We start from the raw sequence: 15,413 nt of genomic DNA, 5'->3' as shown, positions 1-15,413 counted from the left end.
GTGTTCTCCCCTTTGCCTGTTTTGCGTTAAGTAATCATCATTCTCACTTGTTCTGCTCATGCCTATTGTTACTCGTAAATAAAATAAATTAGATCTGCCTTCCTTGCTTTTAAATGTCATTTCTTTTACCTCAGAGATTGATGTACCTTCTCATTAATAGTTTAGGCTCTTTTTTTTTTAAACTTTTTTTATTAATTAAAAAAAATTAACAAACAAAACAAGCTTAGACTCTTAATTTTGTTTTTTTTCCTCCCTGTAGGATCTTGTTAATAAACTGTATCTCATCTCCAGCCTGTTTCTTTCAGTATTTTTTCTTAAATAAGCAAACATTCTCAAGACTTAACTTTTTTAGATAGGCAGACCAGGAAAATCACATACCACTACTACTGCCACCCCGTCTTCCTCTGATGCACACACACTCAGAAACTTAGTTAAAACAACTTTTTTGTCACTCCTGCCTCCTCTCCAATATGGCGATGACCTCTTCTCTATCCTCTTTATAACCCTGCATTTCAGAGAATTGGTATTTACTGGTAACTTAACTTTCCCCGCACCCTCTCCTTCCCACTATTTCTAGAAATTGCTCTTATCCATTTACAAACCTGATGGACACGTGTCATTCTTGTGTGTTTGTTCTTTTTATGACATTTGAACTCTGCCTATTCATTTTCTTTCTCTTGGTATCTATAGTACTCCCCTCCTTAAGTTTCTTCATACTTCTCATGAGTGCTTGATTTTCCTTAGATTTTAGTGTTTCCCAAGGTTTCATTCTGGGCCTTTTCTTTATTCTGCATGCTTTTCATATAGGAAATGATTCTCAAAGATTACCTTGGCTTTACCTACCTCCTGTACACTGATAATTTCCCCTATATACATATCCATTTTCTGTTTAATTCTAGATCTTTATTCCATCTGCTTACTGGAGTTCTTAGCCTGTGTAATTTAACACTAAACTTTAAATCAGTTTAACTAATTTTAAAGTGTTAAAAAGATTAACACTAAACTTTGATTTTCTTCCTCTTTCTACTTTTCGAACATCATTTGGCAGTACTGCTGCCATGTATTTTGAGTGCCTTTCTAAAGCTGAAAACATACTTCTTACAAATAAAGAGCAAATCAATGGTAAAGATTCTAGTCAGCTCTGTAATTAATGAGCTTTTAGGGGAACCTGTTAGGGTAAAGCTAGTTTAAAGAACATTTGGGGAAGTGGATATTTATAGACAATTTAACAAGGAATTTTAAATTAAGATTGCTGATATCCTGTAGGGCAACAGCCTAGTCTTTGGGGTTATTTCTTCTATTGTACAGAAATTATTTGCATTTCTGTCAGACACAGATCTGCAAATTAATACCTAACCTCGGTGTCTGAACTCCTAATAAATAGTAAACAGAAGTTAAACAACAGTACAGTCTTCTAAAAAAAATGATTATGTGAGCCTTAATAATGTTTCATGTGACATTGAAAGGATATGCAGTCATCATTTTCTTTACAAGACTTACATAGCTTTTCTTAACCCTAGTCATCAGATTAAGAAACCTGAGACTTTTTAGATTTGTGTTTCTGTTCATCTGCATGCTGATGTTTGAGAACCGCTGTCCTGGAGTTTTCCTTGTCATTGTGACGATTGATGATCTAAATGCTTCTTGACCCCCATCTCTTCATTTCCTCTTCCATTGTCTATTTGTAGCACTCTTACTGATCTCTCTCCTTTTCTGTAGGTCTTAAACCCACGATTTTAAGTTTTAGGGACTTCATGATACAGCTCAGGTTTATTTCCAGGTTCACACCCTCCATAGATCCCATGTTTCAACCCCTGAACCGCTTGGCAGTCCTGTTCTTACTTTGTCTCTCATTTTTCCATCTTTGCCTTATGGCTTCTGCTTTAAGAACCAGCAGCAGAAGTGATTGGCCCCTCTTGCTTGCTAAGGGCAAAGTTGACTAATTTTTTTTTTCCTTGGTTTAACATATTACCGTAGATCTTGCTTCTCATATCATTTTGTATGGTAATGATTCATTTAAAGATTGGTCTCCTAAACTCATACAAAGAAATAAAAAGCCATAATCCTCTAGATGTTCTCCAAGGTTAGAAGACCTTAAGTTTCTTATGTTTCCACTTCTTAAAAAAGATAGTTTGGGTCTGATCTGTGTTTGAGTATTGGCTCTGTCACCAGTTACTTTTGTGGCCTTGGGATTATTTTAATTTGTTCTCTGCTATAGTTTGTAAAAAAGACTATTTCCAGTACCAATTTTGTAAGTTTGTTGTGAAGATTAAATGAAAAGGTACGTTGCTTGGCACATGGTAAGCACAGAATAAACATTACCTATAAATGGTTCATATTTCACCTGGTGACTTTACATTTTGTACTTTTTATCACTTATGGTTTTTTTCTAGTATTAAAAATTATAGTTTGAAAACACCATTTAATGTGTTTGTGTACAGTATTCTATTGGAATGTTTTTGATGCTTCAAAATTGAATTTAAATGCTTTACAGAACCTCTCTCAGGTAACTTAGCCCCTTTTCCCACATTCCTATGACTCTTATAGTATCTAAAATATATTGTACGATTTTACAACAGATGCAACTACATAGAGTTATTAAAACATTTGTCTTGTGAATATACCATACATACTAACTGCTGGCTTTGTGCTACCTCCTTCCTAAGTCAAAGTGAAATAATAAATTGTCCCAGATGATTGTGCAGAAATGTTTCATTGTTTTTCTCCAACTCCTTTCTTATCATTCACAGTGGTGGATGTGATAACTTCTTTTCTTTCAGATTCATCAGACATTTAACTATATTTAATATATAATTATATTTAATAACCATTAAATGGCAGCTATTATGTGTTAGGTGTTGCTCTAAGAGTCTTATACACATCATCTCTTATATTTAAATCCTATAATAATAGTAGTATTTCTAGTTTAAAAGAGAAGGAAACTTAGTTGAAGGTAAGATATTTCATGTAATATTGTACCTCTGTGCCAGAGCTGGGATTTAAGCCTAGGTATTTCTGTTGTATAGTCTAGTAAGGGATGTAGAACAGGAATTCCCTTGTACACAGAGGTTGTCTTATTAGCCCTTGTATCTCAGCACCTCTCAGTCTCTTGTGCTTAGCTGAAGCTTATTGGTTTGTTTCCATTTTAAAAAAAATTATTTTGAAATACTTTCAAACTTAGAGGACAAAAATAATACAAACACCATGAGAAGAACAACCCACCCCTATACATCTGGATACCCACATCCACCAATTTTAACATTTTGCCACATTTGCTGTATCGTTTTGACTAGCTAGCCATCATTTTAACTGTGTCTCTCTATATGTCTATCTTTTAATCAGTCTGTTTTCTGTAGGTTTTATACGTCATGCTTCTTGAATCCGCAATACTGCCTTTTACATTTCCTAAGATCAAGGATATTCATTTATGTATCCACCTTAAATACCTTTATCAAGTTCAGGAGATTTAGCATTAATTTAAAGTGTAGTCTGTATTCCTTTGTGTGTGTGTGTGTGTGTGTGTGTGTGTGTGTATTTCCCTGTAATGTCCCTTTGAGCCTTCTCTCCTCCCTTGGTAGATCTGTTGAGGATTATGCATTAATACCTTTAATTGATGTTTCCCTAGTTGCTTTTTTTTTAAAAAAAAGTTGTAGGGACATATATACAAACACGAACTTTCCCATCTCAACCCACTCCCAAACACACCATTCAGTGTGACTAATCACACTCACAGTGTGTGTAACCCTCGCCACCTTCCATTACTAACACTTTTCCTATCTCTACAAACAGAAACCCTATATCCATTTTGTATTAATTTCCCATTTCCCTGTCTCCATTCTCAGCAACTAGTTAATTGTTGTATCTATAAGACTGTAAATTCTCTGATACTTTAGATTTACTATGGGGCTTATATTTAACATCCTAAATCTTTAACAGTCTCGTTTGCTTTGATACCAATTTAACTTCAGTAGTGTACATAAACCATGTTCTGTACCCCTCTATCCCTTCACCTTTATGTAGTTCTTGTCACATGTTTGTATACTGAGAATAAGCCACTAATTTCTCATTACATTGTATTCTTTGTCTTTTAGATTATGTAGGAAGTAAGAAACAAAAATACAGTAGTACTGTCATTTGTATTTATTTCCATCATCACCCACGCCAGGAACCTTTATTACTTTATGGGACTTTCATCTGTTTATTGTCCTCTCCTTTTAACCTGTAGAACTCTCTTTAGCTGGCCCAGTGGTGAGTAACTCCCTCAGCTTTTGTTTAAGTGGAAATGTCTTAATGTCATCATTTCTGAAGGACAGTTTTGCCAGATACAGAAATCTTGTTTGGCAGGTTTTTTGCTTTCCGCACTTTAAATATATACCACTTCTTACCTCTGTGGTTTCAGATGAGAAATTGGTATTTAATCTTATTAAGGCCTCCGTATACATGATCTTGCTTTTCACTGTGGCGATCAGCATTCTCTTTATTTTATTTTATCCTGTTTGGAGTTAATTAAGCATCTGGATATGTATATTAGTGTCTTCTATTAAATTTGGAATGTTTTTAGCCATTATTTCCTTGAATATTTCTCTGCCCCTGTCTTTCTTTGTTCTTCTGGGACCCCCACACTGTGTATATTGGTATGCTTGATGGTTCTACCAGGTTCCTCAGTCTTGTTCACTTTTCTTGTATTCACTCTCCTGCTCCTCAGACAGGATGATTTCAGTGGTCTTATCTTCAAGTTTACTGAGTCTTTTTTCTGCCAGCTTTAATCTGCTGTTGAATTCTATAGAGTTTTTTGTTTGTTTTACTGTGGTGTTCAGCTCTGTTTGGTTCCTTTTCATAATTTCCCATCCCTCTATTGAATACTATTTGTATTCATCTTTCATTTTCCTGATTTCCTTTAGTTCTTTGAGCATAATCAGGACCATTTTAAAGAAAGCTTTTGGTATGTCCCAGTTCTGGGGCATCTTTGCTTGAGCCATTGCTTCTTGTTTCTTTGTGTGTTGCGTAACCTTCTGTTGAAACCTGGACGCTTTCACATTTTAATGTGTTACAGCTGAAATTTGGATTCTCAGATGTCTGTTCCTTAAGCTTGTGTCTAGTTAGTATCTTTTTTTTTTTTTTTTTTTTTTAAAGGAAAGACAGAGAGAAGGAAGGAAGGAAGGAAGAAAGGGAAACATCTTTAAACATTTTCTTGTTTTATTGTATTTTGCTTTTCCGTTTTTTGTTACATGGGCTAGGGCCGGGAATCGAACCGAGGTCCTCCGGCATAGCAGGCAAGCACTTTGCCCGCTGAGCCACCGCGGCCCGCCCTCTAGTTAGTATCTTAACAGAAGTTTCCATGAATACAAGGAGCTAAGGAAAAAAAATAAAACGCCTTTTCTCAGTCTTGACAGATTGACCTGTGTGAGTGTTCTCCTTCAGGATTTATCTATACAGAAAGTTTGGAGTATAGCTCCAGGCCAAGGCCTATGGTTCTTCCTGCTGCTTTCTGCATATGTGTCTTGTCTTGTTTGTACGTCCTAAGGAATTCCTGGTTCTGAATGTCCCTTCTTCCCTAGGAGATGGTTTCCTCAGAGTCCTGGGCACTGAAATTCATATCCTGCAGCCAGCAATCCCTTACCTCTGGCAGCACAACTTGATTGCTCTCCAGCTGTGTTCTGTAGGAGAGTTCCGTGAGCCACCTTATACATGCAGGGCTTGATTTGGGATGGTGAGTCTCTCAGGCCACCACCAGATAGATTGGACCGGATGTATATGGTCCAGTATATGTACGAGGGTGGCTCTGCTTCCTCTAGAACCAGGACCCTGTCCGCACTGCAGGCTGAGCTGTTGAAGGCTGTGGGAGGTACCAGACTAGCAAGGGCTCCATGTGAAGGTTTTTAAGGATAGCCTTTTCTTAATGTTGATTTGGCGCTTGCCCTAATATTACAACACTTAAACTGTTCTCTGGAGCTTTGAGAAAGATTTTTTGCCATTGCTTGCTGGTTGTTCAAAGCTTCTGTGGGGGTCAAAGCCCTGAAGTTTCTCATTTCAGCCATCTTGATTGGGACTCATTTCCATTTTAAAGATATACTTATCTGAGGTCCTTGCCATTTTACCTAAGCAAGAATGACTTTTATTATAAACAAAGGTTATTTGTATTCCATTTTATTGTAAACCTGTCTGATTTATACTGTCCTTAGTGTGTTAAACTTAGCTAGACTTTGTTCTAAGACCTAGTCATATCCTTAGGTCCAATATGTGTAGTTGTTCAGATCCGCTTCTCCAGATGCCGTTACTTGCTAGTGGCATGCAGACTAAATTTTTTAACGCTTCAGTTTTTGCTGGAATAAATTTTTACTTACTTGTAAAACAGGAGTAATATGATGGTTTATAAGGTTTTTGTGCACTTTTAAATTTTGCTACTAGAATAAACAAATGAATAAAGTACTATGTAAGTCATTTGTTACTGATCTGGAGCTCCAGGTTCATACTCTGAAGTCAAACCAAGTCTCTTAGAGGACCACATCTAAATAGAGTGCATAAGACATGATATAGGGCACACTGGGCAAATAAGACTGTGGAGATGCTGCAAGAGATAAAAGTATTAGGCTTTTTTTTTTTAAGTTAGCATTTATGTAAAAATAACAGTTTTTCTTCAGTTTTACGAGTAACAGGTACTTACATATTAGCAGGCTTTGAGGCCTGTTTATGACTCTAGTCTGAGTTACTAAATTGGACTGTCTCTCAACTGTCAATCATCAGATGAAAATTCTGCCTAAATACTAACCTTTATGGTATCTGTTTCCCTTCAATACTTTTGGCCATTTGACTACCACATCCCAAAGTTACTTTTTACAAGAATTTTTTGTAGAATTTTAGACATTTTTTACTAAATTAAGGATTGAATTTTTTCCCTAGTCTTAACCTTTCTTCTGTGATTTCAAGTTACGAAGTTAGAGGAAAATTAATTCCAAAATTTTGCAGTTCAAGGGGCTCTTCCTGAAAGTATAACCTTGTTAAACAGTTTTAAGAATGAACTTCTAGATGTTGCTTAACAGATAGTTCTCTTTTTCGATATGGAATTTGCTGGTAGACTGACTGCTTTTTCACATAAAATTTAAATGCATTTTAATCCAAAGAGAAATATTTTGTTGGAGTCTTAGAGATGTGAACGAAGTCATGAAGAATTCGTTTTCAACCTTGGAGATATCCATCCCTAAGCCTTTTAATATTTTTCCTTTTGAACTCCAAGCCACTGTTTTTATTCCAGTGTCTTAATGGATATCAGGTTTTACATGAAAAATCTTGGTGATTATTTTTACAGAAATTGAGTGGCTGACCATATTTGGAAAAGTAGTATATTAGAAAATTTGATCGGGATGTTTATATATTTGACTTGTAACTTCTAGTTTCAGCATTAGGTGAAAACCAGTGAAGAGGCAATCTTTTGAGTTCATATTAATTTCACATTATTAAAACAAGAATTCTAGCAGAATGGTTTTTATATTAATATCGCTTCTGTTTGTCATTTTGTAAATTTAGTAAAAATATATGGAAAGCATATATATTAGTCAAGAAAGTACGAATATTCATACAGCAAGAAGGAAATCATGTATTGTGACAATTCTGGCCTCTGGACCCAGAGGAATTAAATTTTGATTGAGGAGTGATGACCTGTGGAACTGGACAAATCTATTCAGTTCAATCAATTACTTGAACTTTCTTTGTTTGATTTTGTTTATAATGTAAGAGGTTGAATGTGATAATCTTTAAAGGCTTCTTCTGTCTGGTTTTATTGATAACTGGCAGTGGGGGAGTTCTGTGTCTCTCATGTGTTAGCTTTTTATTTGCTTTCTGGAAATTCACATTCCAAAGTTTTAAACAAAATTAGGTCTCCTTCCTTAAAAATCAGTTTGTGCTTTAAAAAGCAGGTAGCACTTGTCACTCTCTCTCTCTTAAATCTAAAGAATTATCCAGATACAGACTGGTAGCTGATAAGGTGCTTTTGAAAAACTCTGAACATACTGTTACTTAAAGGTTATTTAAAGTACTTTGGTGCCCGTAGGTCAAAATAACCAGTGTGACATATTCATTTGAGTGACAGCTCCCTGTAACATACAGTAGGCATTTAATAGCAAGAAGTGGGCAGGTGAGAACTATTAACCCTATTTAATAATAGAATCTTATAACAATAAAAAAAAATAAAAAAATAAATAGAATTCTTTTCAGAATTGAAAGTAACAGTTTGAGTGGAGGCTTAAGAAGTGTGAAAGACTAGGTTTTAAAAGTTTTCTTTCTGTGATTGTTATGTTGGCTTGTGTTATCAAACTACCTTTTGAGTATCAAGATTTTCTTTGTACAGTAGTTAAATTTTATAAAAAGAAAGTTGAAATTTTTTTTTTTTTTTGGAGAGCATGAGCCGGAAATTGAACCTGAGTCTCTCACATGAAGAACTGTATTGTTGAGCTGAGTTGTTAATTATGACATACTGTACTTTTGCAATTTCTTGTGACTAAGAACTCTGTAAGGTAGGTATTGCACTGATTTTACAGAAGAGGTTAACAAAATCTGGAGATTTTCTTTTCTAAGATCACATGATCAGCAGAGCTGATGTTGAAATCCAGGTTATCTGGGACCGTTGCTTTGTTTACTGTGCTTTTGTTTCTTCTCTCCATTAAGATACTACAGTTTTATGAAGTTTCATTTGCATGTATTTCATTTATTTGTATCTATACTGTGAAGTAGGCATGGCGTATGTTTTTAATTCTATTCTGAGGAATCAAGGTTTAGAGGCTGTGATTTGTACAAGACAATCTCCTTTAATACTTTTTCTGCTGTGTAGGACTTGAACCAGTGTTATTTGATTTTATGGCCAGTGCATTTTTCTGAATACTAGAAATGTAGAAACAAAGGTATGTTCCTACCCATGCTCTGTTTTTCTTTGAATTGAGAATTTCCTGACTATTCCTTGAAAAATCTAAGTTGATTTTATGTAGAGTTTCTGGACACATGCCTTGAATTTGAGATACTGATATTTTGCAGTGCATTAATCAAATAAACACCGTAGTTTAATAATATCATGTAGCATTGGTTTAAGGCTCTACAATGAAGTTGTTTATATAAAACATCCCCATCACCTTTGGTGCTCCTTACTACTTTAAGGCACTGTAGCATGTACATCTGGTAAGTTTAATTTCTTATTATTATTTTTTCTTTCAGTGAATGGTAGTGTCTAGAAAGGGTATGTCCCTTCAAGAGAGAGGTGCCAATGTCCAACCGGCCTAATAACAATCCAGGGGGGTCACTGCGACGTTCACAGAGGAACACTGCCGGGGCCCAACCACAAGACGACGCAATAGGAGGAAGGTATGTTTTTAATGGTTATTTGAAAGGAATTGGGAATAAAAGAAAATATTATTTAAAACCTTACTATGAGGACCAAAACTCAGATAATTCACTGCAAATGGGTATTTTCCCCCAGCTTTTGAGCCAAATAACACAAGTAAAACTGGAATTCAAAGTGATTCCTGAATCATTTCCCAAATGTGTGAGGCTCAAAAAATAGTTCAGTCATTGACATTATAAGAAAGTGTAATTTAAGGGTGTTAGCATATGGTATGCCATGTTTTCTTTGCTCTTTGTTTTTTTCTTCACTTCCCTAGATACATTTTACAACACATCTTTCAGCCATTTATGACCATTTTCCTTATGTGTGTCTTGTCTTAATGATTCTTTATTTGAAAGGAAGCTTCACTTGTTATAAAGACTTGAGTTTTGATACCCACCTTTTAGCTTTTAGGTCATATTTTTGAGATCATACAGATGCTGAAAAGATGATGAGGCATTCTGACAATTGTCTCATTTTCTTAGTTGGTCTTTTTAGTTGGAATAGTTGCAGTAATGAATTCTTCTCTTGAATCTAAAATTCTGGGTTTTATATGAAGTAGCCAAAGACTGTCATTCTGTGTATAAAAACTGAAGGTTTAATTTGCAATAAATAATGACTAAATCTAATTTGACTATCTCATAACCATGTATTATAGACGAATGAATTGTCTAGTAACTTATGAAAAAGCTTAAAAATGTCACGTTTAAAGAATAAATTGAAATAGTGGGATCATTTTGAGATCACTGTATTTTAGTAGTTAAGCACATGGACTTTGGACTAGGACAGTATAGTGTTCATTTTCTGCCTCTCCCATTAAATAGCTCTGCATCCTTTGTTAAGTCTTTCAAGAAACCCCAGTTTCCTAGTCCCACACAATGGGAATAATATCTGTCTTACAAGGTTATGGGTTAACTTCAGTTTCACAGTATGCTGAACTCTTAGCACAATGCTTAGTAAAACTTCATTCTGTAATTGTATTTTGCTCTTATACATTCATGTTATTCTTTGGAGCAGCCACATTTAACTTTATTCATGCTGCTGATTACTGAAAAAAATCACCTCTTTGCCATTATTAAGGTATTGCATATTTTAGAGAATTTTGAAAATCTGAAAAATATGAAGAAAAATGTCACAATTCCACAAACTATTTATAAACCACTGTTAACACCGGCGTATTTCTTCCCAGCCTCCTTCTCCATAGTTTATATTATAGGTGTCTGTATGTGTATCTCTGTGCATATATGTGCACATAATAACTTGTACCTTTCAAATAACTGCAGTTTTGTATATGTTAATTCCAGGTTGTACTTGGACTCTTGTACATGAACTGATATTTTGGGCTATTATATGATACATTGTTTCTAACTTAACATTGATGTTTCACCAACACTGTTATATTTTCTGTACATTAGTGTTGTATAAAATTATTTTATTGCATCGTGTATTTAAAAGATGATTGGGAAACAAATGGATGTGATTAGTACTATTGGTCAAGATGCATTGGTTGATGAAGAGGGAAAGCAGTTAGTTTTGCATAGTGGCAAATCTTTTGCTGTAATTCATGTATTTTAAGCCAGTCAACTATATGTTTAATTATGAAGGAAAATAATAAAATTTAAAATGTTTGGAATGGCATAAAACTTGCCTAGGTCTATAAAGGCAGTTGTAATTGAGATTTTATGGCTTTTACCCCTCCCCCCTTTTCAGCAAAGTGACCCCATTTCAGCTTTCATGTTTTCATTTTTTACATGCATTTAGAAACATTTTCCCCACAAAAGTAGTACACAAAAGAAGACCTATTTGCTTTTTAAAGCCCTAACTAGCATCAAATGTAATTTCCCATATTATTAATAATTGTTTGAAAACATTACTTTTTTTTTTTTTTTTTTTTTTTTTAAAGGAAAGACAGAGAGAAGGAAGGAAGGAAGGAAGAAAGGGAAACATTTTTAAACATTTTCTTGTTTTATTGTATTTTGTTTTTCCGTTTTTTGTTACATGGGCTGGGGCCGGGAATCGAACCGAGGTCCTCCGGCATAGCAGGCAAGCACTTTGCCCGCTGAGCCACCGCGGCCCGCCCGAAAACATTACTTTTTAAGTCTTTGTGTTCAATTTTGTGGCTAAGCCATAATTTAGTATTAACTTTAAATATATAGATTTACTTTATCTTTGTTTGGATAAGTACAATAATGATTAGCACGTAGAAATTTATAACTTTAGCCAAAAAGTCGAGTTTGACTAAAAATGTAAATTAGAAGATATGTGGTGGTCTGGATTTCATATTGCCTTCTAATAAACAGCTTGATTCTTTTTTCTCATGATATCTCATGAATCCCGGGACAGAAGGATTCTGAAGTCCTTTGAATCATCAGACTGGCTTCTGTGTGTGTATATGAATGTATGAGTGATTAAAGCATTTTTTATTAGAGAGGTTGTAGTTTTACAGGAAAATCATGCAGAAAATACAAAGTTCCTATTTACTCCCCCACCTCCATCCTTCCACACAGTTTTCCTTGTAATTAACACTTAGCATTAGTGCGGAACTGTTGTTACAATTGATGAAACTCCATAGTTTATATTATAGGTGTACTCTTTGAGTTGTACAGTTCTATAGATTTTAAAATTTTTTTTGATTTTGGTAATATGTATATAACTTAAACCCAGATTGATAAAAAAAAAAAAAAAAACAACCCTGTAAAGTGTGTCATAATAGCGATGATCTAATACTTGGGAAACCTTTAGTGATTTATAGGCGTAAGAGGACTGGAATTAATTGGGAGAGAGCTGTCATAACTGTGTTCTCTTTCTTTTTGTCTGACTCTTATTATTGTGGCTTTTGTTTCCTAGAAACGGTGGACTTGGTCTTATAAAGGTATTCATAATGATGTAGTGATTTAGATGATGATAAATATCAGCAGCTACCACAACAGATTAGTGGGATGCTGTAAGTTTACCAAACATTGTGTACGTAGTCTTTCAGTTACACTTCAAAGGAAGTCTGTATGGTAAGGATGTAACTCCTATTTTATAAATGTGGAGACTTTCTCCATTTTATATATCTAATATGTAGAGTTGAGGCTTGATTCCAGAACTTGACTCTAAAGCCGTGCTTCTTTTCATTATGTGGAACTACTTTTTTTTTTTGCGTGGGCAGGCACCGGGAATCAAACCCAGGTCTCTGGCATGGCAGGCAAGGATTCTGCCACTGAACCACCATCACACCACCCTATGTGGAACTAGTTATACTGCAAAAACCACTTGGTCCATATTATGAGGTACCTAGAGGAGATTATAGAATCCTTATAATGGAAGAATATCAACTCATTCAGTTTAGAATTTAAGTAGCAGGTTTTTTCTCTTGGTGTTTCTTGGAGTCATTCATTTTTCATCGACTGTTTTCTTCCAAACTTGTATTAAACATTCTTTTTTGTGTAGTCCCCTTCCAGGGGTCACTCTTGCCCTTCTCCCAAATCAGGATCACCTTTTTGAGAAGAATACTTTGTGCTCATCCTTAAGATAAAAGAAGGTAGTATCTTTGGAATGCATTTGACCTCCTTTCATTATTCCTTCTGTTCTTTTTCACCCATCTTTAAGTTCAATCCATAATTGAACCATGGCTCTTAACTCCTATTTTTTCTCTCTTCCTTTCTTATATAATTTTTTTGGACTATACCTGATCTGTTCCTCTCTTTTCTGTTCTTTTTCTTCCTTCGGAAATCCTCTCTTCCCCTGCTTCTCTGTGTTGGCTTGCTCTCAGAGATCTTCCTAGTCTTTCCCACTTCTGGTGTAGGTATTTGTAGGTTTCCCATCTGTCTTGACCATGCAATGCTGTTTTCATTATACCATGTGTGTTTTCCTCAAACAGTAGTGCTGGGATTATATTCAATTTTATTAGCAACTTTCAGATTGCTTTAGTGATTGATTCTTTGATACTGTTTTTGTTAGAAAAGCACATTGCATGTTCAGAATAGAAAATTGGGCAACTTCAGGAAAATTGAAGTAGTTTTAAGCCTACCACCCAGAAAAAACCATAGTTAGTATTTTCTATTGCCTTTTCTTTTTCTTTATGTATACTTCCTACATACAAATAATAGGATGATAGTGTACCAATTAGCTTTAAGAAATTTTTTTTTTATTGTATGATATATATACAAAGCAAAGAAAAAGCAATAGTTTTTAAAGCACTCTTCAACAGATAGTTACAGGACTGATCCCAGAGTTTGTCATACGCTACCATACTATCTGCTCTAGAATATAGGAGGCTAGAAGGAATAAGTATATATATATTTTTTATCATCTCAGTCAACTTTTTTCTTCTTTTTTGTGGAAAAATAACATACACAAAAAAGCAATAAATTTCAAAGCACAGTACAACAATTAGTTGTAGAACAGATTTCAGAGTTTGGTATGGGTTACAATTCCACAATTTTAGGTTTTTACTTCTAGTTGCTCTAAGATACTGTAGACTAAAAAAAATACCAGTTTAATGATTTAGCAATCATATTCATTTGTTAAACCCTACCTTCTCTATAGAACTCTACCATCACCTTTGATCTTGCTATCCCACTCCTTGGGGGTATTTGGGCTATGGCCATTCTAACTTTTTCATGTTGGAAGGGACTGTTGATAATAGGGAGGTGGAACTTTTCCAAATGAGTACATGTTGGAAAGGACTGTCAAGGAGGTGGAACTATCTGATGTTCTGGAGAGGCTGTGCCCTCTAGGTTTCAGGACTTATTTGGTCCAGGGACCCATCTGGGGATTGTAGGTTTCTGAAAAGTTACCCTAGTGCATGGAAACTTTGCAGAATCTTATATATTGCCCTAATGTTCTTTAGGATTGGCTGAAATGGTTTCGGTTGGGGTTTGGCAAGTTACGGCAAGTAGCAATGTCTAACTGAAGCATAAGAGCAACTTCCAGAGTAGCCTCCCAGACTCTTTACCAATCAGCTTATATCATTGGATTTGAATATTCTGTAATTTTGAACATTCTTCATGAAAAAATTTCAAATGCCTCCATAATTTTCTTTGATATGAAAGCACATGATTTAAAATATTTGGGCCTCTAGTGTTTTCACCCTCAATTTTCTCCTCTAAAAAGTATTGCTATACCAATTATATTTGACTGTCATTCAGATCCTGAAAGTGTTTTTAGTCTCTAAGGTTATAGATATTTTGTAGAGTTAGCAGATTGCCAAACTGTCCTTCAAAAACTTTGAACCAGCTTATACTCTGTGAGGGTGTCCGTTTTTCCTAATTCTAGTTGATAATAGCTACCTCTTTTTTTTTTTTTTTAATGAAAGCTTATAAAGAAAAGGATTCCTTTGGTTAAAGATACCAGTTCTTTGGCTACTGCAGAGTTGGAGATCTTCCTATATGTAGCCATTTTTATAAGTTGTTGTCTCTTTTAATTTTGGAGATGCTTGTTCTTTTATTAGAGCCCTTTATTTTATTTATATAAAGGATATCAGCCCATTGACATGGTTAAATATTTTTTCTAGTTTTATTACTTTTTATGGTCTATTTAAATTTATAGGAGTTTTTTGAAATGAGTAAATCAGGCCTAACAACTCTTTGAATGTGTGTTTTTTTGTTGTTGTTGTTTTTGGGTGTATGAAACCTGCGGCTCCTGCATGGCAGACAAGCATTTTACCACTTCACCAACCATGCACCCCTGTATTAGTTAGGGTTCTCTAGAAAAACAGAAGCAACAGGAGATACCTGTAAATACGAGACTTATAAAAGTGTCTCACTCAACTGTGGGGACACAAGAGTCCAAAATCTGTAGGGCAGGCTGTGAGGCTGGCGACTCTGATGATGAAGGGTCTGTAAACTCCAAAGGAGAGGCTCCCTGGCTAAAGAAGCAGAGAAAATTCTCTTCTCCCATAAAAGTCTCTAACTGATTGGGTCAGATCCAACTGGATCCTCTCGTTTGTGGAAGACGCACAGTTAGTTGATTATAGATGTAATCAGCCGCACGAGTCAAAATGTGCACGAGTCAACAGATTGGTGATTTAATCAACTGGCCTTCTGGTTTCTCAGCCAGC

The 15,413-nt window shown here is 35.1% G+C and overlaps 1 protein-coding gene across 20 annotated transcripts in view; it reads left to right on the top strand.

The window, feature by feature from the left end:
- The window catches only part of TRIP12 (thyroid hormone receptor interactor 12), a 188,393-nt gene that overhangs the window by 51,500 nt on the left and 121,480 nt on the right, over window positions 1–15,413 (top strand). For all 20 annotated transcript variants that reach the window (XM_077155363.1, XM_077155362.1, XM_077155365.1 and 17 more), the window contains exon 2: window positions 9,202–9,348. In XM_077155363.1, coding sequence (XP_077011478.1) covers window positions 9,251–9,348 — 98 coding nt within the window. In that variant the 5' untranslated portion in view covers window positions 9,202–9,250. The remainder of the gene's footprint in view (window positions 1–9,201; window positions 9,349–15,413) is intronic.

Source organism: Tamandua tetradactyla, chromosome 3, assembly GCF_023851605.1.
Source record: "Tamandua tetradactyla isolate mTamTet1 chromosome 3, mTamTet1.pri, whole genome shotgun sequence".
Classification (NCBI taxonomy): Eukaryota; Metazoa; Chordata; class Mammalia; order Pilosa; family Myrmecophagidae; genus Tamandua; species Tamandua tetradactyla.
Note: the sequence above shows the minus strand (reverse complement) of the source record. Positions and strands in the feature narration are given on the sequence as shown.